Genomic DNA, 21496 nt, shown 5'->3' with positions numbered 1-21496 from the left:
AGACAATGGAAGGCAATGCTTTGTTATATGGAAATACCCTATGAATTATAAGTCTTTGGTTGATGGAATGTGGGCTTAAGTGACAACGTACCTGTTCTGAGCCTAGTCTTAAGAGGCATCACATGTTTCCACTCACCTTTCTTGTACTTCTGCTGTGTCCATGCAAAAAATATAAAATGGATAGCCAATTACTCCAAGGATAATTAAAAACCTGAATCTGGAGTTCTTGCCATGGCACAGCAGGTTAAGCATCCAGCATTGCCACAGTTGTAGTGTATGTCAGAGGTGTTTCTTGTATTCAATCCCTGGTCCAGGAACTTCAATGTGCTATGGGTGCGACCAAAAAAGTAGATCAGCCAGCCACTGCCAATCTACAGATGCACGGGTAAAAAATGATTATTGCTTTAGGTTACTAACTTTTGGAGTGGTCAGTAAGGCAGCATGATGTAGAAATAAATGTCTGGCAAATACTGTTTGGACAGCATTTGGAGAAACAGAAAAGTCAATGAGAAATTCATGATGTTGGACAGGGAGTGGGTGGACACTGGGAAAAAGAAGGACTGGGTGGGATCCAGAGAAAAGGCAGAAGTTAATCAGTGTTATATAAACACACAGTGCTGAGTCACTAGCCCTATGAGTCACCGGGTACTGGGAGAGCCCTACAACAATCCACACTAATGCGCACCTCATGAGCTCACTCCCCTGCAATCACCTTGAAGGACAGAATAGGCAAAGTCTGCCACAGCCTGACAGATTCACACGAAGGCAGGCAGAGATGGGATGAGGACTGAATAAAGTCCACGGTCACTGCAAAATATCACCCTTGTCATCAAAATTCAAATCATTGTTCATTTATCCTTTGAGATTATAAACACAGATAGGAATAAACAACCAGTAGACTCACAGCAAGCTTCTTTTGCCAATTTTTTGCCTACATTTTTGCCTCTAAAGGAGTTGGTTTCTTCTAGAAACCTGGCTTCTATCTCTCAAGCATTTTAAAAATTAATTAAATATATCTATATATGTATAGATATATATATTAAATATACCTTCTATCTACCTATTAATGTTCTGAATTTTTAGGCTTGTTATTAAATAATAAATGAAATAAATAATGAGTTTTAAAACTGCATATCACTACAGGCAATGATTACAGGATCAAATGAGACAGGGATGCATTTTAAATAATTCATAAATTTTTTTAAGATCTTTAGGCAATGCCACATGATTCTATAAAGCTTCTAGAATATATGCAAAAAATTGACTCAGGTTATAACTAGCCATAACAATGAAGAAAATACAATTAAATACAAGAATCACAAGAGTTCACAAAATAAAAACAAAGCAGTGATTATAAATATGCAATAAATTTGACAACCTGGATAAAACTGACAAACCTCTTTTTTAATGCAGCTTATCAAAACTGACACAAGAAGAAACAGAAACTCTGGAAACTTTCTCTATTAAAAAGAAATCATTTTGTAATTAATTAGAAGCTTAAAGGCATTAAATGGAATTCTATACATCATTCATAAGAAATTTTAGCCAATTAGAAACAAAAGGAACCCTATCCAATCTGATAAATCGGAGGCCAATTGACAGAACTGCTCATAAGAGACGTACATCACAGGCAGAGCTGCCCTGCATCTAGGAGTGTGGAACAAAGCAGGGACCATTCTCTCTGTCCCTGGCACCTTACAGACTGGGAGTCTGGGAACCTAGAGATAGCATCCCGGCACAGTCATGACATCCCCATGTCCATCAGCAGTGGTAGGGCTCTGCCAAGCAGTTTCCCAGATGTGGGCATGAAAAAACAGGCACCTAAGCAGGACAGGGAGAGCTGTGTTAGGCACCTCCACAGGACTGACATCAAGATAGCGACAGGAGGTTGTGACTGCAAGGATTATGCAAGGGGCAAGGGGCTTCGGGATCACTGCGAATAAGCTATTTCGTGACATGGGTGCTGGTTAGAGATGTGCTCGGTTTGTAAAAGTCAATTCAGCTATATCCTTTAATATGTGCACTTTTCTCTTTGTATACTATACTCCAATTAAAAAGACTTTAAAATAATTTTTTTTTTTTGTCTTTTTGCTATTTCTTGGGCCGCTCCCACAGCATATGGAGGTTCCCAGGCTAGGGGTCAAATCAGAGCTGTAGCCACTGGCCTACGCCACAGCCACAGCCACAGCAACGCGGGATCCGAACCGCGTCTGCGACCTACACCACAGCTCACGGCAATGCCGGATCATTAACCCACTGAGCAAGGGCAGGGACCGAACCCGCAACCTCATGGTTCCTAGTCGGATTCCTTAACCACTGCGCCATGACGGGAACTCCCTAAAATAATTTTAAATATTTTCAGCTCCCATGGGTCCAGCGCCAAGAGTTATAGAAAGATCTCAATGACTTGGCCTCTTCCCTTGAAGTTCAAGGAACTCAGAGTCTAGGGACTCAGGAAAGCTCCTGTAGAGATATCACGGTGAACACAGTACAAGAAGCACTCTTACAGTGTGGCTGCAAGGGGACCCGGAAAGTCAAGAAAGGGGCCCAAATTCTGCAATGAAAGGTCATGAAAAGCGATCTTTAAGCTGAGGTTTGGAGGATGAGTAGCAGCCTTTTCTATGGACCAACGTGCAGATGCTGGGAGTGGGAGAAGGACAGATGGTGGGAGGAAGGATATTCTGGGTCCTTGGTAAGAAGAGATAAAAAACTGCCCATCTCTGGAGTTTCCGGTGTGGTGCTATGGGTTAAGAATCTGACTGCAGCAGCTCAGATGGCTGTGGAGGCACGGATTCAATGCCTGTCTTGGCACAGTGGGTTAAAGGATCTGGCATTGCTGCAGCTATAGTGTAGGTGGCAGCAGCAGCTTGGATTTAATCCCTGGCCTGGGAACTTTCATATGCCTTGGCTGCAGCTATTAAAACAAACAGGGAGTTCCCGTTGTGGCGCAGTGGTTAACGAATCTGACTAGGAACCATGAGGTTGCGGGTTCGGTCCCTGCCCTTGCTCAATGGGTTAACGATCCGGCGTTGCCGTGAGCTGTGGTGTAGGTTGCAGACGCGGCTCGGATCCTGCGTTGCTGTGGCTCTAGCATAGGCCAGAGACTACAGCTCCGATTCGACCCCTAGCCTGGGAACCTCCATATGCCGCGGGAGCAGCCCAAGAAATAGCAAAAAGACAAAAAAAACCCAAAAAACAAAAACAAACCAACAAACAAAAAACTGCCAATCGTCAATCCCATCAAATACACAGTCACAGAGAATGAATAATGTCTCTCACAGCAAAACATGCAGTATATTAATATAGGCTTATGACAGCTGTTGGACACATAAAATGTATTGAAAACAGGAGTGAGGGGAGGAGGAGATCCTCGGCTTTAACAATCTAGGTCAGCAATGGGAGTCCTTCTCATGGGCCATTGTATTCAATGTTTATAAGCATATACCTTTTCTCATTCAAAATGAAAAGTAATTTATGTTCTCACAACTTACTAATATTACGGACTAGAAAAGTATCCATGGGAAAAACTGGTGCTGCTTTTTATCACTCAAATATTAATTGACACTTTTACATTTTATTCAGGGGCATTTGAGCAACAGCATCGCAGGGATCCTGAAACTAGATTTTACCACCTTTACTGATGCTTTAATTATAAGAGTAATATGGGTTTATTGTTGAGAACTCAAGTGATTCAGAAATACAGAAATTAAAAAGTGTCAAGTCTTTTCCAAGTTTTCCCCCAAAGATAATAGTTTGGTCTTTATCCTTCCGGGCTTTTTAATGTACCTCAATTTTTAAATAGAGACATACCACATATTATGGTCAATAAATTGCTATATATTTTTAACTACTAACATGTCTTCCAAATAGTTCCATGTTAGTACCTATAGGTTCAACTCATTCATTTCAATGTATGAGTAGTATTTCATTGTTTCAATGAACCATAATTGATTGGACCACCTTCTGCTGAATATTCAGGTTGGTTCTTATCTTTCACTACTGCGATGATGCCATGAACATCCTTACAAAATTCTGATGATGTATCTAAATATTCCAATACCTCTGAGCATTGGGCACTAAGGGAGGCACTAAGACGTCTCCCAGGAAAGGGCTCATCCCAAGCAAAAGGTAATTTCAGACCCACTAGTTATAATCCTAGGACAATGGGCTGGCGTCAGTGGGGACAAGTGATTGTGAATACAGGGCACCATGTCACCTGAAGTGTCCTCTCAACAGCCCCAGGCAGTCACATAATCTCTAAACTCCTCAGGGACATTTAAGAGCACACGGTGGCATTAGCACATTCTACAATACTGGAGCCAGGGCATCCTGGGCAGTGGGAAGTAGGTTTAGCAGCACTGTGGTGGTGTTGCTGCAGGGAACTAGGCACAAGGACCACAGGGGTGACCCCTGAGGACTCAAAGAAACAGTGAGAACTCTTTAGCCTAGGAATCCACAGCTAGGGTAGAAGTAGAACCGGAGAAGTGACTGCAGATGTTATTGCGGGTCTACAGTTCTACTTCCACACTGATGTGGCCAAGAGGAAACCCAGGCTGCAGGTTTAATTGGATACTTCAAAAAATAACAATTTTTCTACTTAAACTGTGTTCGATGCAACTCACACTGTGTTTAATGTGCATGAAATGGGGCATGCTGTCACGTGTTGAAAATAATAGCGTGTGGGCACACCTGAGAATGGCCCTATGGAATTACTGGACCATTACTTCTTAAATACAAACACATACTAATACAAGAGTGGAATAAAGAAAAAAATGGTGTGCTCAGACCCACAGAAAAGTCATATTAAAATGAGTACAATTTAAAACAGGCTAGTCAGAGCTTGAAATGACAAAGTGGGTCACCTTTTCTACCCACTGCCAAAATGCATGGCTGTCCCCTGCTGCAGAGGATCCTGTGCTGTGTGACTCATCTGACTTAGAGCAAAGAACAAACATCTCTGATACTGATATTTCCCTTAGAAAATTTTCAGCCCTCCAAGATCACTATTGGGTGGATGTGCAGATTTTAAAACCTGAATATTGGGAAGAGACAGTGTCTAAAACAATTGCTGAGGGTCCTGGCTTTCCTACAAAGGCAGACCTGGAATTTCAAGATCCTGGTTCAGCCACCACAAGAGCAGCGATGGGGAAGGAAGGTCCAGGGAGGTGACCTCAGTATAGGAGACCTAAGGCTAGTTCTTCCAAAGCTCCAGATGCTCAGTCAAAAGTGTGGGCCCACTGGGTGGTCACAGTTGGGTGAAGACAGTCATGGTGTAGTGCAAAGGACATCGAATTTGGTTCAGTCAATTACAAGCTATTGAAAATGGAAAAAATCACAAGTTCTCTGAGTAATGAGAGGCACCTCGGTCATTATGAAGACAAAACGCAATGCTCCTAATGCATATGCTCTTGATACAAACGTGCACAGGTTACCAGGATCCACTACATAACTGGCTAGGTCCCTCCATAACAGAGGGCTGCATAGCTGTAACTGCTGAGCTGAATCTCCAGAATACCTTGCATCTGGGAAGCATTCTGGAAACACTCAGGATTGCATTATGATTAAAAGGAAGAAGAAGGAGTTCAGACGTTAAAAAGGAATCCTTTCATTTTACAAGACCAACATTGGGAGAAAAGAAAAGACACCTCTTAGTGTGAGGTGCTGACAAAGTGACATGGTAGGAACTTTATGAATATTTTTCCTATTTAAACTTTGCATATAACCCTAAAAAGGAGATATAAAGATCATCTTTTCACAACTGAAGAAATTAAGGCTCTGAGAGGTTAAGAAACTTGTCTATGGTTATAACATTTTTTTAAAAAGGGCCGTTATAAATATCTGATAATTATAAATATCAGATATTTATTTATAATTTACATAATTATATAAAAATAATTTATATTTATTTATAATTATAAATAATTATAAATATCTGATAATATTTACTGAGCCCCTTAGACACTAGGCAGAAAACAGTCAAACAAAACAATGGCCTCCCCCTAATCTTCTTCCTGGACTCCTAGAGTTCAACAGTTTAGTCAAGAGAGAAAGGTATTAATGAAAGAATCGCTCTCTCTCTTTCTTCTTAAAGGAAATGGTAAAAATAATGCATTTATAAACAGAGTTGCCAGATGTAGCAAATAAAAATACAAGATGCCCAGTTAAATTTTAATTTCATATAAACAGTAATGTTCTAATATAAGTACATCTCATGCAAAATTTGAGATATTTATGTTAAAAATGAATTCAAATGTAAGCATCCTCTTTTTCTCTAACCACCTTATTTAAAAGGAAAAATACACTGTGAGGGGAGAAGGATTTTTACCGTGCCAAAGAGGCTGGGAGGCTTCCCCAGAAAGAGAAGAATGGACTAACATCTAAATAACATAAGGCATTAGTGTGAGCAAGGCAGGTTGGGGCAGGTGATAAGGTTGCCATAGCAGGAGACTGATGTTTGAAGGTTGCTAGGATAGGAGAGGTTTGGGGGTTATGCAAAGTGAGGTTATGGAAATGAGCAGGGGCCAGACCAACCAGCGCCTTGAAGGTTAAGGTTTTCAGTCTTTATGCCACTAGACTGACAGGTCATATATGATGTTCTTTCTGCCTGTGCCCATCTGTCTCCACAGAGTCATCTTCCAATCACGTGCTGACTCCACCTCTGACTCTTATCAAAGGAGTTAGTCATTCTGAAGTCTACCTTGCCAGCTCAGAATGTGATTTCTCTGAGAGCTCTGAGTAGATATTCCGTAAATATAAAAGAAAACAAGATAGTTTAGAAAGTCCACGTGTTCTGGACCCCTGCTGCATTGCCTAGTACTAGTTCAAGTGTTTCTGCAACTGTGATCCCCAAATGACAGCAACCAACCCACTTGGCAGAGGCTGATGAACGGAATATGTCATCAAGTTTACCTCAGAATAAGAGCGAATATCCCTAATAATAGGAAATGGATTTTATGGTGCTTGTGGTCACATGATATGAGCCCACCCGTGAAACCACCACTCATTTAGAATGTCTAGGATGGGGCTCAGAAATCTCCATTTTAATAAGCTCCCCAGCAGAGTCATACACATGACTATTTGGGAATATCAATCTATTAAGCTATTCTAAGATTCTAGTTCATAGGATTTTCAAATAGTGGCAAATGACAGGAGAAGCACTTGGCCTAACTTACCATAAATCTCACTGTGCCCTTGAATTGTAGGAGGGCCCAAGTGCTGTGAGAAGACTGAAGCCCATCAATATAATTCTTAGTGTCCAGTTTTAATAATTTGTATTTCGTACTCTGCAGAGGAAAAGACAGAGCAGGCATAACATGCATTAGGTGGTCAGGAAAAAACATTAAAACGGTGCCCTGTTAAATTGATCTGAATATCTACAGTGCATTAAGCTGAGGTTGTTTTTCAAGTCTCATCTCTTAAAAGAATGTTTTAATCCACACTCCTCATGGCCTAATACAAAATCTAATAGACCAATTACCCCTCAAAAACAGAGCCCATGGCTCTATGTGAAATTTTAACATGAGCTAATCAAAAACTCCTTATATTCTATTTACAAGAAAATTTCAAATTTAAAATATAACTCATCCTATTTTCTGTATTTCGTGGAGGGAAAGAATATTAGAACTGGAAAGGACCGAACCATCCAATCCACTCCTTTCCATTCATTACATTTTGTTCATTTCATCCCACTAAGGGAAGCCATCGTGATATGCAACTACTACTGACCCTTCCTAATTACAAGGGGTGTTTGTGATAAAACTAAATGGTGTCTTTATACCCTCTTACAACATATTTCCAGCAAGAATTAAAACAGTCACTGAATCCCCCATTGTTATTTCAACTGTGTCAAATAAAGAAAGAAGCTTTAAATTCTATCCACTGCAATATTTCACACGGGCTGGTCAACAGAGCTGGAATGAAAAAAGCCAAAACAAAATTAATTTAGCACTGTTGTACCAAAACTGCACCAAAGCTGGGGGCAGTGCAGCCGTAGGTTTACAAACCCACTTCATCTAAATAACAAGTCTGTGTTTAACGAGTAACGATACACGTTGTAACCATGGCTCAGACAGAAATCTCAGCAACATGGAACCGAGAAGCACTGGTGAATCGCAGATTTTCCCCTGATGCAGCCGCATAGAATAAAAAGAACATTTTAACTATTTACTATTCAGAGAAATCTACCATTATGCATGAGCAATATGAATAACAATGCAGTGACATGGCTGGGAAGGCATTTTGACATGTCAGATGTTTTTTATTCATGAAATATGTCATCAAGTTTACCTCAGAATAAGAGCTAGTATCCCTAATAATAGGAAATGGATTTTATGGTACTTGTGGTCACATGATATACTGCACATTTTGATGCCTTTTGCGGTAAATTCCCTGAGGGCAGGAAACTGCATCCTGTTCTCTGAGAGACCTTCCACACTTACAGACTATGACAAGCATTAATAATGAGTAGAATTTTTACCTAAAAGCTTGTAGGCTAGTCTGATGTTTAGACCAGAGAAGCTACTTTTAACTGTCATTGGGTCATGAAAAATAAATCTGATCTCTCTAATATATCACCAAAAGCACTCAGATGTAATCCAGAGGTCGTTCCCTCCCCTTCTCCAGAGAATCAGCAGTTAATGACATTTGATTTTATATTAGACTGCTAGGAAAAGTCTATTGTCTGCATTTGCTGGCAGGGAAGGCCAAATTTCATTAAAGAAACAGTGCTCCAGGAAGTCTCTGGAATTTTTTAAAAGATAAGTGTTTTCTTCTTCCTTAAAGGGACTCTTTGTTTCATAATATTTTCCATTCACAGAGAAGCTGTATGTCCAAAATTCTCTGAGGCTCTCTCCTTTGTCCTCAAAACAAGTAACTTGAGACTAGCTAGTCTCAACTTATTTTTCACATTTCTCGAATATGGAGGATGAACCCAAGAGAGTAAGTCATTTGCCCAAAGCAACATAATGTTTGGGAAAATGAAACTGTGATCTAGTCTCTGGGTTCTTTAATAATAGCTTTTCTTCCTTCCTTCCTTTAACTCCCCCACCCCACTTCATTCCTTTTGCCACACAGACTGCAGATTTGGGCTCCTTCAGAAAAGCCTGGACAAAAACCTTTCCCATTAGGTTTTCAGAAAGTGTAGTCCCTTTTTTTTCTTAATACATAGAACGACATGTGAATTGGGCCTTTTATTTTCTACCTGGGAATGCATCTGTAGTACCTTTTAAAAACATAGTTTTTATTAAGGAGGAATGCGGCACATTGTGTGGTAAGCCTTTCTCAAGCCCCACTTAGAAGCCAGGCCTAACAAAACTCCCGAAGAACAGTGAAGGAATGGATTGGCGCTACAGAAACTGAAGAACCTCAACATCGAAGCTTTCACATGAAAACTTGCCACAAAGCACGAGGCCTTTCAGAACTTGCCTTTGAAAATGAGTGGATGCCAAAGAGATTACTAGATTCTCCTTCGGGATTAAGGATCAGAATTACAATGAAACAACTTTCTCGTGCCGTCTCAGCTAAAATGAAGGGAGGAGATTCACCCAGAGAGGAGACCATCAGGGAATCCCTACTGCGGCGCCTTCAAAGTCGCCCTATCTTTTCGGTCCCCCGGGGAGCGCCTGGTCGCTGCGGCGTCTTCCCGCCACTGCGGCGCAATGCGGAGCCGCCTGCTTGCCAGCAGCCTCTGCCCTGCCGGGCTTCCCTCGCTGCCCTGCATAGCCGCCAGTCCCCGCCGCAGTCTACACCCACCGCCCCCGCCCCGGCCCACGCCAGCGTCCTCGCCGGGTCGCCGCGGTCCGCGCCGGGTACGCTGCAGGGCATCCATCATCCGAGAGCCTTTGACGCACACAGGCGCGCTCCCAGACGGAGACTCCGCCGCCTCCCCCATCCCCTACCCTCGCCCCCGCCCGGCCCTGGCTGGTCTGCATTTGCATCACTGGCACACGTAGAGGGTGACGCGAGCGCCCCCCTCCCCCGCCTCCCCAGCTCTGACCGTCCAGGCAGCACCTCCAGCCACAGTGACTCAGCCCCTGACCCCTCCGCCCCCGCGCGCTGGGCGCCTGAGGTCCCCGTACGCCCACACTAAGGCTCTGCGTTGTGCACCTGCGTCGGGGTGCCGGCTGCCCCCTGCCAAGTTCGTCACCATATTCCGCAGTCCTAATGGGCCCAGCCCGGGGCTGTTCCCTCGGCACGCCAGAGAAAAGTCTTCCCAGTTCTAGAACCCCGGATAAGAGCAAAGAGCCCGCCGAGATAAAGAGTTAAATGGGTTAAATGATCGTCTCCACAACCCTCCTCACCACCTGAAATTACCTCGGTAGTTACTTTAGGAGCAACTGGCCCCTCTCCCAGCTGAGCCTCATACAGGTCCATCTATTTAGCCGTGCCTAGAACACAGTAAACGCTCAATAGGTTTTTGCTGAATGAAGGCGTAGTGTAATCAAGTGCCAACATAAACAGCCCCGCGAGTTTCCCGTTCTCCATCCCTCCCGTAAACACTAAACAGGGCTTTGGGGATTGATGTGGAATAGTTTTAAAATCCCCGATGTTTTTTATAGGCTCCCCCAGCGCTTACCGCGGCTGCCTCTGCTCTCCTGCCACCCGCACGTCTGCAGAGGGATCCCCACCTAAAAGTTGAGCCCAAGGCTAGGTGCGGGTACAGGTCGGACACTTGGTCAGGGTTTCGGAGCTGCTTGTTTTGAAGCTGCCTCCCCCTGCCCGTCAAACTATGCAACCAAAGGATCGTTGAGGTCCCCGCAGAAGGCAGGCGCTGCCCCCGCATCCCCGCGCCTGCCACCTGCCTCCTCCCGGGAATCTGGAATCTGGGATAAAGCGCGCCTGTATCCCCTGACTTACCCCGGGCAACCGGGGGGTGGGCGGGGGTGTCACTCGACCTACTTTACCCCGTCTTTCTCGGTCCCACTCCAGTAAAGGCGTCCGGGCGGGCATCACCTAGCACCTGCAACCGCTTCCCGAAGGGCAGGTGGGGCAAAGTTGCTCTTCTAAAAGGCTACGAAAAGTTCCCCAAGCTGCAGTTCCGGCCTCTGGGTCTGGAAGGGAAATTAAGTAGCGGCAGGAAATCCTGCCACCGCTGCCAGGGTCCCTCACTCACCGCTCCAGCCGCCAGGGACCCTCCGCCCAGGGGTGTCAGCGCTTCAGCCGCGGCCGCGCGGGCGTCGCTCCGGCTCGTTCCCCGGGGCCGCCTCCGTCTGCCGCTCTCTCCTGCAGCGCGCGGAGAGGTAACTCCTCTGAACGTGTCAGCGGCGAGAGGAGGGGCGGGAAAGTGGCTCCCGGTTTGCACGCTGCGGTCCTCCTCCTCCTCCACCGCCTCGCCTCCTCCCCCCGGTGCTGCAGTGCCGGGCGACGGCGTAGCGAGAGTACGAGCAGCGCGCAGGGAGGGAGTCACGGCGCGCGGGGGAGGCGGGAGCCGCGCACGACTTGGTGCTGAGCGGGTTGACGCGCTCCGGGAAGTCCCGGTGCTAGGCGCTGCCACCGCGCGGGATGGCGGGCGAGGAGAGGCGGCTAAGGCCACCCCCAAGTTGCAGGTACTTTTGGAGAAGTCAGGGCTCAAGTTCCCAGCGGGAGGAAGGAAAGGGCCCCAGTCCTTAATTAGTCACTGGCTGTTACTTTGCCTTGCGCATATGGGGGCGGCGCCTCGGGTCTGGTCCGGCGGGACAAGGAGTTCTGAATGCTAGACCCGGCTGTGTCAGGATAAAAGGGGTTTGCCTCCTCTTTCTGGACCTGAGACTGACGTGCTAACTTTGACTCGGTTTCCAGGGAACCACCGGCCCGGACTAGGTCGCTCGCTCACCCCTTCCCACCCCAACGCTGGCATACAAGTCGAGGCGAAGCTTGGGGCGCAGTAGGGGTAAACAGGAGGAAACTTCGCCGGGTGCCTGGGGTCGCCCCAAAGCACGGGAGGGCCAGACAGCCGGACTCACAGGCAGACTTTCGAAATGGCCTTTTAAGGAGAAACTACCTAATATTTTTAAAAGAGGAAAAAAAAAAAAAAAAAAGCCAAGAGAATTTTGTTTGTATTTTCAGGAACATTTCGCCCCCTTGCACTGCTGGAGACCCCGGATCGAGCTTCCTCATTTCAAAGCTGCAGGGTTCCGCCGCTTGGGAGAAACCTGCCCCAACGAGGCCACACCCAAGACTGGCTCAGCCACCCCACCGCAGCACAGGAGGGCCTTCGGCAGCCGCCCCTTCCCCCTCCCCACCCTCACCCCCACCTCCTGCGCTGTCACCTAGACATTGCGGGAACTGGGGCTTCCCCTGTCCCCCACACTGCCAGGTCCCTGCTTCTACAGAACCAGGTCCGGAAGGGAAGCGGCTGCACAGGCAGATGGCTTCCCCGCGATCACTGCTTCGGTGGTGGGTGACCCGAGGCAAGACAAAGCGCAAAGCCTAAGTAGGCTGCCAAGGGTGGAAATCTCTCTCTCCCTCTCCCTCTCCCTCCCCCCCCCCCCCCTCTCTCTCTCTCTCTCACACACACACACACACACACACACACACACACACACACACAGAGTCTATCTGCCAATGTGTTCTATTCATGTAAATATGCCTGGATGATTGAGTATGGATGTGTGGATATAAATACTACATGTGCATGTGCCAAAAAGGGGAGATATCTTGCATCTCAGACAAAATTCTGCCCGGAGAGACTGGTGGGAATGAGGTGGTTCACCCCAGCGGTGTTTTAACATGAGCCTTCCAGCTTGGTTTGTGCCATTAAGCCTAATACTGTGAAGGAAGAAAAGAGACCTGTAACTTTCCCTTCTCTCCATGTCCAGCATACTAGAGTTTATGATTACCGTGTCTCATAAAACCTACACTTGCTGCGCTGGTCTTTGAAAGCCTGCCTGGGTCTTGTTTTGGTTAAAGACATTGCAGTTGGCAACTACATGTGGTGCTGAAAAGTGGTCAGGCAATGTGAAAATCAGGGAACACACTCATTTGCATGTCATGGATCCTTCTACATTGAGAAATCATTTAAATTGTGTAGGCTAAAATTACTGTGTTGTTACCATGAGAAGGCATATATATCTCATGGGAATGCCTATAAATCCAGCATTGGAAATAAAATTGTGAACTTTTAAAAAATCATAAATCTTACTCAGATTGTCTACATATTATATACATACATACGTAATTTTGAGCTCTAAACTGCAAAATGTGCTGGTAAATCACTGGGTTCCCAAGTGGATACCCTCTTGAGAACTTCACAGTATTATGGATTGTTTCTCCAGTGATGTAAGTTCAAAAAACCGTAACACAAACCTTAAAAATGCTCTATGCTTTGCTGTCTCTCCCTTAAATCATTCCCCTGTGCTATCCATGAAAGATATTTAAAGGAGTGTATCAATTTCTCTTGCTGCTGAGTTTTCATGTCTTGATGCACTTGAAGATAGCAGCTCCTACAGGAAAATTCCTGATTGCATATTTGCAGGAAACATCTGATTTAAGACCAGATCGTGTTGGAGGAGGGTATTTTGATGTGTCTCTGGAGCACATCACACATTCTCAGGATCATGGTGGGCATGGGCTCCTTGTCTTCCCCTCCAGAGCCCCTCACATTCTAGGGTTCTACCTGGTGCATCCCTTGGCCCCAGGCCTATTGGATCCAGCACTCAGAACAGTCTTGTTCACGCTTTCTCTCCTTAAAACCCTTGTCTTGTAGGGGCTGATGGAGAGTAAAGGGGATACCTGCCTTGTCCCCATAAAATCCTAAAGTCACTCTCCACCTACAAATCAGAAATGTTATTTCTCAGCGCAGTGTGTGTGTTTGTGATACTAGAAAGCAAGCCATTAAAGACATCCAGTGAGCATCAAAGATCTGTCTTCACACCTACAAAGTAGTTTCAATAAAAATAATTCATACTAAGTACAGATGCCTCGGTGATTACATTTGATAACACACTCAAGCACAGTGTCTAGCACATAGTGGGCACAGAATAAACATCAGTCCCCCTTCCTTTTAGTAGCCAGAATGAGTGCCAGGTTGTGCCATGGAGTGCAGGTACTCCAAGATGCTTCTGGAAGCTTACAGTAACACCTAGCTTCCAGAACAGCATTTTAAATTAAGGTCACACCTGGACTAAGGCCACACCTTTCTAGTTTTCCTTATCCATCATCAGGGATCAAGAGTGAGGCACAGACATCCATCTTTCTCACCTCCAATACTCACAGCTTTCCCAACATGCTGTCTTAAATCTAATATTAATCTCATTAAGCCCTTAATGCCTATTTACATCAGTCACCACAAGCAGCCCCAGAATCCCAAGTGCATTTTTCACCCCTACATTCTAATGTTTCAAGGCTGCATCCATTCAAGTATAGATCTACAGCTTGTTGGACCTTGGGAATGGATCCCCCAGTCCATTCTGCCATTATTGGTACTGAAGTTCCATGGTGGCAGCAGCCCACACGTCTCTCCCAAGATGACTCCACCACCATCTTCCTCCTGCTACCAGGGAGATGCTCACTCTGACCTCTGATCCCTACATCCACCATTTTCACACAGCCACTGTACTTTAGGGGTTGACCTCAGTACATCTTGATTGGTTCAAACCAGTCATGTGATCCCATTCCCCCTTCCAGTGATTGGTTTTGGGCATAGACATGTTATATACAGTTCTGGCCAATGGCATGTGAAGGGAACACTTCTACAGAGCTTTTGGGAATGGTTTCCTCACTTCTGAAAATTTGAATGAAAACAAAGGTCTGATTTCTGGTTTTAGACATTATCATGCCTAAATGTGACATATAGATCTTCTGCAAATGTACTGTAACCATGCAGAAATGGTAGTCTAGTGACAAAACACATGAAGGATATAAAAGCCAAGTGAATTCAGAGTAGTGGAGCCAGAGCTCTGTACCCCACCTGAAATAGCCCTATCTCTGTTGTGTCATCAATTTCCTTATTAAAAAAACAAACAAACAAACAAACACAAAACACTTGAGTCTTTTCCTCGCAGCTGAAAGCACTCTTCACACTTATGCTATCCCCTACTCTAAAAGAGTATGTGGCACATGGTAGCTTCTCCACAAATGTCTACTCATTTAAATTGAGCTGTGTGTCAAGTTCATTTCTATTGAGAAAACAAGAAGGACGTCTCCATCTGTTGGTCCCTAGATCATAGACTGTGTTTGGCAAACATTTGCTTAAAGCTAGTACGGCTTCAGGATATTAACAAGCAAAATGGAAACGTTAGGAGTCCAGATGGAAGGCTGAAAATGAAAAAAAAAAAAAAAAAGCTCAATGAAAACTCAGATCTGGAAGAATCTTCTGCTCGATTTGCCAAGGAAGGAGCTGCCTTAGGCAGGGTCTGGAAAGGAGAAGCTAGAGTGGCCTCTAGCCTCCTCTGGTGGCTCAGAGGGGAAGGTAGCATGTCACTTAAGCATCTGTATGAGGGTGGAGATGGCAAAGGGAGAAGAAGAGCCCACAAGAAACAGCCCTTGGTAAAAAGAGGCAGAATTTGATGTTTGGAAGCCCTTCTGGGTAAGAAGGAGAGAGATGAACTAAAGGAAACTATAAGCTGTTCAGGGCTGAACCCTGCATGTACTCCCAGGGCCATAATTGTCCCTCTCTAAGCAGTTTGTTCCCATATGTATCCACATGTCTAGAATAAAGTCACTTTGTCACTCAGAAAATGTCTAGCCTCATTGCATGTGACTACTTACTGATAAGACGCACTGCAGAGGCTGTGTTCCTGAGGTCTTGGTCCCAGGCAGAGGAGCCCTGATACCTGAACAGGGGCAGAGAAAACGGGAGTCACCTCATACAATAGTGTGGGGTCCCAGCATTGGTTTGGAGACACCTGGGAGACGCACTGCTGCAAGTAGACAACTCACCTGCTCCAAACTTCTCAACAGCTGCGCTAGTGTCTTTGAATAAAGTGTCAATGCCTAAGCCCATCTGTGTGTGTCTCATGTCCATTTCCACCAGAGCTTTGGGCACAGAGCAGGTGCTGATGACCAAGCAGCCAGGGTGACTCGGCCAGTCTCTGACTTCACTCCTCCAGGGCTTGCACAACAGGCTTGTGAACCCTCAACCAAGGGAGGATGGGAGTTGACAGGTGCATGCTTCAGTGTTCTTGCCTCACGGGGGGACAATTCTGAGGACCATTCTATGTGGTGGGATAGCACCCAGGTGGTCACCAACCATACGTTGGTCACCAACTTGTTAACAAATTTATTGACTTTTCTCTCTTCCTTGTCTCACTTCCCTGCCTGCTCATGGTATTTGATAAGATCACGTCTTCAGTAAACTACACATGGTCTGTGATGGCTTATATGGGAAAAGAATCTGAAAAAGAATGGATATATGTATATGTACGGCTAATTCAATTTGCTGTACACCTGAAACTAACACAAGATTGTAAATCACCTACACTCCAATAAAATTTATAAACAGACAAAAAACTACACGTACTCACACCTTAACCCCACACCAAGACAACCTACTGTGCAAAGCCAGCCATAATCAGCCCCACACTCTAAGGTTCGACAGCACAGATGGCGCACATTACTTACCAGTTGGTTCTGAGTAATTCTGCCTCATTTCCTATAGCAAGCACCACAGCCTTTTGAAATCCCACAAACTTCCTAAATTGAATGCTTTCTATATAAGAGGTGCTAAATACATGTGAATAATCATTCAAACATTTAATTCACCTTCTACATTCCTTCATGAACTCCTCTTTCCAAAATGAGCCTTTTTTTTTTTTTTTTTGCTTTTTAGGACCACACGTGCAGCATATGGAGTTTTCCAGGCTAGGGGTCGAATCGGAGGTACAGCTGCCAGCCTACACCGCAGCCACAGCAACGCAGGACCCGAGCTGCATCTGCGACCTACACCACAGCTCACAGCAATGCCGGATCCTTAACCCACTGAGCGAGGCCAGGGATCAAAACCGCGTCCTCACGGATACTAGTCGGGTTTGTTAACCACTGAGCCATGGCGGGAACTCTCAAAATGAGACTTTTCAAGGGTCTTTCCATATGAGAGACTGATGATAGATTCAAATTCTGCAATGCCTTCTTTGGAGGAATAACAACAGTATCATACCTTGAGAAACCTCTAACATTCCTACAGTTTTAATTATGCTTTAATTTAGAATTTAAAAAAAAAACCCACATATACCCATTTTGTGGCAAGAGTAATCTTTCTGAATATTTTACTTCTGTTTTTCTTTCAGTGACTTCTGTTGCAGCTCTAAACTCTATGGCAAGTGTTCTGATCATCTGTATCCAAGTGATTTATAGCCCAAATATGAATATTCCCATTGGGTCTTCCACACTATCACTGGCTGGATTTTCCTTTTTAACAGGTGACCACAGGTTTGTTAATACATTGAACTCTATTAAATTATTTTCCTGCTCTAGGGAGAATTATCGTTTCCATGTTCAGAATTTGTCTTGCATAATCTTCCTGCTCTAAATTAGTGTTCTAACATTCAGCTTTTCCATTTTAATAATAGACATGCTGATTTTCCCATATGATTTAGCTATTAAAAATGCATGTAGTATGCTTTCAGGAAGTTAGATTCACTTCTATTTTTAGCATGACCCATAGGTATTGGTGCTGACCAACTTGGGCCCCAAATAGCTTTTTATTTTAAGAGGTAGCAACACCATAAATGTTAATGATGGAAAAATTTGGTATGAATAGTTTTAGATTAAATCCGTTCCCTGCTGCTAAAAATATTTTAAAACTATCCTTTTACTCCACTTCAAGTCACAAGAAGTGTTTGCTGGGTGCCACATTAACCACTTATTGCACAAAAAAATGCATCTTATATGGACATTAGATCTCCCATGATACAACCTGAGCTCATTTCTGTATTCAGTGGCAGCCCTGAACTATAGGTTCTTTAATAACGGGACCCAAGGGATCAGGTGGAGCTTAGCGTCTCTTGCCACACACTTGCCAGGGGTTCTCTGCAAATTCCAAGAAGGTAGCTTCCCACCTTCATGACTGATGCAAGGTCAAATTAAGCCCATCCCAGGCTACTGTCAATTCCCAGGGAGAGAATAGAAAGTCTCATTTTGGCATTAGGTCTCATTTTGGCACTAAGTCTTATTTTGGCATTTACTAAAAGTTCAGTATTTGGATCTGTGAACTACTTATTTGCTCCCTAAAGTGCTGGGGAAGAAGCTTCTTTTCTTCTTTCCACCCATTTCATTTATCCCACAGAAGGCAGAGTCAGGTTACTAGTGGGTACCTTAAAATTATGGTGGCTCTATCTTGTCCCTCTGACTCATTACCTCAGATGTGAACTTAATGCTGTGAAATTCCTATTTCCCAAAGAGGTAGCTCATTTCTGAAGGCTTTCTGGGGATGTAGGTTCAGGGACCCCTTGGAAGAACAGAAGTTGGTTCAGGAATTCCACTGAAGAGATCTAAAAAATACATCTCTTTAGGTTATCCCAGAGGTAATGCAGAAATGGTATAGAGGGTAGAGGATATTCTGGGTTACTGGTTCTCAGAGTGCTCAGTGTAGACTTCCCTGGCATATCAACCAGACAGATTAAAACCAAGAGATCATAAAACAGTTTTCATAAGGTACCAGAAGACGGCTGCAACTTAACCCACAAGCCAGATCTCATCTTGGTAAAATACAACTTCCACGGTCACCTTCCATAAATCACCTTTCCAGAAGAAGACAAGATCCAGACACCTAGGGACAAAGAGCTTAGAGAACAGTGGGAATGGTCAGTGGTCTTTGAGGTGCTTATGATAAACCTCAGGATCCTAGAGAGGGCAAGTGTTTGCATTCTTACCTGCAAAGCACACCAGGATTCCCATCAGTAAAGAAGAGACTAAAGTTATACCGTCACAAGTTGCTACCTGTATCCTTACTGAGGGCCTTGGCCTCAGTGATGGTAGACACTTGCCTGGGAGAACAAGGCCTGGGCATGAGACTGAAGGCACAACTGTTTCTATAGCAGGAGATGAGGGAACCTCTCCTTCCTCCTATCTGGACACAACTATGTGCAAACAGGGTGCTTGCTGAGGACCCCTAGAGCGAGGGCAGCAAGTTGGCAAAACTCTGCTTAGAACATGGGCAGGTGGGCAGCAAAGATCAGATAAGAGTTCAGGCTGGTAACATTTCCCAGGAACTTAGGGTACCAGGCCTGGTTTTCTCTGCCAGGATCTGAGATGCCTAGCATCTTGGATGTGGGCTGGGGTCCTGGACTGGTCCTGAGGCAAGACTAGATTTCAGGCTGCAGAGCATGGAGGGTGATCTTACACAGCTCCCAGAAAGGCAGCCAAGGTGATAAACCAGCAGACAGGACAACTGAAACAATGTTCCAAAGGCACCACAGAGAACTAGAGTCTAGGTATGAGTCCCTATGAGAGCCTGAGGTCTACAAACCACAGAAAATGAAGCTAAGGCTAACCTAGGCAAAACAAACAAACAAACAAACAAAACCCCCACCAGATTGTTTAGAAAAAGGAATCAATCAGAATTTCAGGAAGAACTGAAGAGCCTGGTCTGTGAAAAACAGGAGTCAGGAGATTGCTGAGCTCTGAGGAGGCTCTCTAAAAGAGAGCTCTGCCTTTAGTCCTTTGTGACCAGCCTGGGCTTCTTAGGAGAGTCTGAATCGGTGCCTGAGGGACACGCTCACCAGGATTCCCAGGGCCATTTGCAGGAAACCAGGATGCAGTTCCCAGAGGAAGAGAGAGGAGAGGTTCTGTGTGAGACAAAACAAGAGGTATCCATATCAGGGCAGCTCAGTGACAATCAGGGGTGTCAGACTTTATTTTTTAATATTTATTTTACATTGGAGTATAGCTGACTCACAATATTGTATAAGTTTCAGGTGTACAGCAAAGTGATTCAGTTATACATATATATGGATCCCTTCCTTTTCAGATTCTTTTCCCATACCGGTTATTGCAGAGTACTGTGTAGAGTTCCCTTTGCTATACAGTAGGTCCTTGGCTAGGCTTAGGGGTGCGGGAGCTTGAGGGGAAGGTAGAGAGTGCAAGGTGGAGAGATCTGAGACAAGGGTCGTTCTGCAGATCCCACAGCCCCCATCGGGCATGAGAATGAGGGGAGCTGCCCAGACATACAGAGTAGCCATCGAGTCAGAGAGAAGGCTTGTAAAAGATGGCAGCCCCTTCCCTCCTTGGTTGAGCCTCAAACATATGGTGTCAATATAGAAAATCTGCACCCCAGATTCTTGGCAGAAAGTGATTATAACTGCTCATTGCTTTTCAAGAGTTCAGTTGTAACAAAAAAATATTTATGAAGGGCCTGAAGACCAGCAATGCATCCATTTGAAACTCTGAACGCTATACTTATATTATGTCAGACCATCAGGGAAAGCCACATACCTGTGATGATTTCCTTTTGTTTTTTGCACTTGACATTTTGTTGCACTTTGCCAATTTTATTCATTGTATTTTGAAAATATGCTATACACCTACATATCAGGATATTTTAAGAAACAGTCTCATTAGTGTGGCAGGAGCGGATGGTGATAAGGGCTTTGGTCACTAGGTCAGGCAGCTCAGTCTTTAAGGAACCCCAAGGGAACATTTCTTTCCATTTTTAGTATCAGTAAAAGTCATGATACTCCTATACAAATGGTTTATTTTGTCCTAGTTATACTTTTTCTCTTACACAGGTTTTATAGAAACTCTTCAGCTCTTCTAGTGTTTTAGGATTTAAGTAAGAATATAGACAAAATTATTTTTTCAACTTTTTTAGGTCAGATAATTGCTAGTATGTTAACTATTTGGAAGGGTAAAAAAAAATCAAAAGCTATGCAATTAATTATGAAACTAGAAAACTGTGATATAAAAAACTTCACAGCAATAATACAAAAAGAATAAAAATTACAGGCCAATCTCAATCATGAAAAACCCTTAAGAAAACACCAGCAAAACTGAGTTTGACACAATAAAAAAAAAAAAAAGGGTAAACCATGACCTCATAAGTTTTATGATGAAAGTATAGTCCAACATTAAGAAATGTATTAATAATTGGAGTTCCCACTGTGGTGCATCAGATCAGCAGCATCTCTGGATGCTGGGACTCACTCCAAGTAGAAACAGCTACATACATAAAAGCTATAACACACATATTGCTGATTCTCTTTCTTTGCGTTGCTTTAATTTTGCTAAGGTTACACCCAAGGATGGTTCCTGCACCCTGGGAGGAAGCCCTGTTGAAGGAAGGGTCCCACCTCCTTCCATGTCCAGTGCCTAAGCTCCATAGTTTTTCTGAAGAAGGTCCTTACCTTGAGATTTATGGTCTGCTTTGTCCTCCAGTTCTTTCTCAGAGTTCTATCCCCTTTTTAAATAAATTAACTTTTTAAATTATTATTATTACTTGTCTTTTTAGGGACACACCAATGGCATATGGAAACTCCAAGGCTGGGGGTCAAATTGGAGCTGCAGCCTACACCCTACACCACAGCTACAGCAAAGCAGGATCCAAGCTGCGTCTGCAACCTATACCACAGCTCACAACAATGCTGAT

At 44.4% G+C, this 21496-nt stretch overlaps 2 protein-coding genes and 1 long non-coding RNA gene across 7 annotated transcripts in view; 1 reads left to right on the top strand and 2 right to left on the bottom strand.

Moving 5' to 3' along the window:
- SV2C (synaptic vesicle glycoprotein 2C) overlaps positions 1–11348 on the bottom strand; it is a 247038-nt gene extending 235690 nt beyond the window's left edge. Inside the window, exons 1-3 of one of the 5 annotated variants that reach the window (XM_021084457.2) lie at positions 11111–11317; positions 10312–10385; positions 7173–7283 (exon numbers count right to left, since the gene is read on the bottom strand). The gene's annotated coding sequence lies outside the window, so the exon portion shown is untranslated. Of the gene's footprint in view, positions 1–7172; positions 7284–10311; positions 10386–10573; positions 10714–10854; positions 10876–11110 lie in introns of those variants that run through there. The other 4 variants (XM_021084459.2, XM_021084455.2, XM_021084460.2 and 1 more) reach the window with 4 other exon arrangements.
- Positions 10162–13882, top strand: LOC106509481 (uncharacterized). The gene is made up of 3 exons (XM_013994924.3): positions 10162–10258; positions 10927–11543; positions 12043–13882. The coding sequence occupies exons 1-3, from the start codon at positions 10162–10164 to the stop codon at positions 12247–12249; spliced, it is 921 nt and encodes a 306-aa protein (XP_013850378.2). The 3' UTR covers positions 12250–13882.
- Positions 13883–19634: 5752 nt separating this feature from the next.
- Positions 19635–21496, bottom strand: part of LOC146405586 (uncharacterized) — a 237750-nt gene continuing 235888 nt past the window's right edge. Inside the window, exon 4 of the long non-coding RNA XR_014838089.1 lies at positions 19635–19700. This is a non-coding gene — a long non-coding RNA (uncharacterized LOC146405586). The remainder of the gene's footprint in view (positions 19701–21496) is intronic.

This window comes from Sus scrofa, chromosome 2 (genome assembly GCF_054392235.1).
Source record: "Sus scrofa isolate SSC_HxYL_T2T_F1_AM1 chromosome 2, Sscrofa_HxYL_maternal_Yorkshire_Landrace_v2.0, whole genome shotgun sequence".
Taxonomy (NCBI): domain Eukaryota; kingdom Metazoa; phylum Chordata; class Mammalia; order Artiodactyla; family Suidae; genus Sus; species Sus scrofa.
The sequence above is the reverse complement of the archived record's forward strand: the minus strand, read 5'-3'. Positions and strand labels throughout refer to the sequence as shown.